The following is a 940-nucleotide window of genomic DNA, read 5'->3' on the forward strand; positions in this document are numbered from 1 at the left end:
ACGACGGCAGCAGTGACAGCGAGGACGCATGGCTCGGCGCCGAGATCTTTGCAGGCCGCTGCAAGGTGGGAAGCGTGCGCAGCATCGAGGTGCACGTCGAAGGACCTGACGTCGATGCCGGGCCTATTATGCCTCCCCTGGTCGTGCACATGAAGGGCTGCGCATGGCGGCGTTTGCGAGCCATGACAGCTTTGCGCCGAGCAGCCCCATGGCGCCGCTGCTGGTGGTGCCCGAGGTGTGGGACGTGAGCGAGATCAACGTCGGGTGGGTGTTCCCCTGTGCAGTCTCGTACCGGCTACACGTGCGCACGGGCCCCGATGACAAGATCTTCATGCACACTTGGTTTTGGCCTCGTCAAAGTCACTGCCGTGCAGGACAACCTTGGTGCCGATGCAGGACATGTTTCAGACCTTGATCGTAGGCATGATGATCATGTACGAGATGCCGAGCTTCTGGCCTGAAAGTGCAATGCCCTGCATATGGTTACTTGTGCCAGCCGTGCCCAGCGGTGAGAAATGGTCTGCGGGCGTTTGCAGGAACACGCACAACATCAACCGGCACTGCAAATCACAACACCCTTCCATGTGTGTCCACTCGCATCGCCCAACCCACTCGCGTTCGCAGGCGCTGTTCAGGCAACCGGCAGGTAGATCAGTGGGCGACTAGTGGGCAATCAGTGGGCAACCAGTGAACATATCAGCGGGCACACACGGCGACACCAAAAAATAGCTAATGTATTTGTATTACAGTCCTTTTGCGACAAAAGTCAGCTCTCCTATTTAAGTAAATGGATAGTAGATGTATACCTTTTTTTGTACCTATCTCAATAGAGAATATATTTATTATTCCATATATAGATGGCCCGGTGGTATTTGTACCTCTTTTTGCTGCAAGAACAGCTTTTTACAGCAAGAATCACTGAAAAAGGTGTCTTTGTTTG

At 53.8% G+C, this 940-nt stretch overlaps 1 protein-coding gene across 1 annotated transcript; it reads right to left on the minus strand.

Moving 5' to 3' along the window:
- Positions 1 to 126: 126 nt before the first annotated feature.
- PHACADRAFT_203414 (uncharacterized protein) lies at positions 127 to 401 on the minus strand (the record flags this gene model as incomplete). Its single annotated transcript, XM_007403401.1, has 2 exons — positions 127 to 295; positions 340 to 401. 2 exons carry the CDS (start codon positions 399 to 401, stop codon positions 127 to 129), a joined length of 231 nt encoding a protein of 76 aa, XP_007403463.1.
- Positions 402 to 940: the final 539 nt, after the last annotated feature.

The sequence above is a fragment of the Phanerochaete carnosa genome (genome assembly GCF_000300595.1).
Source record: "Phanerochaete carnosa HHB-10118-sp unplaced genomic scaffold PHACAscaffold_1124, whole genome shotgun sequence".
In the NCBI taxonomy this organism is placed as follows: domain Eukaryota; kingdom Fungi; phylum Basidiomycota; class Agaricomycetes; order Polyporales; family Phanerochaetaceae; genus Phanerochaete; species Phanerochaete carnosa.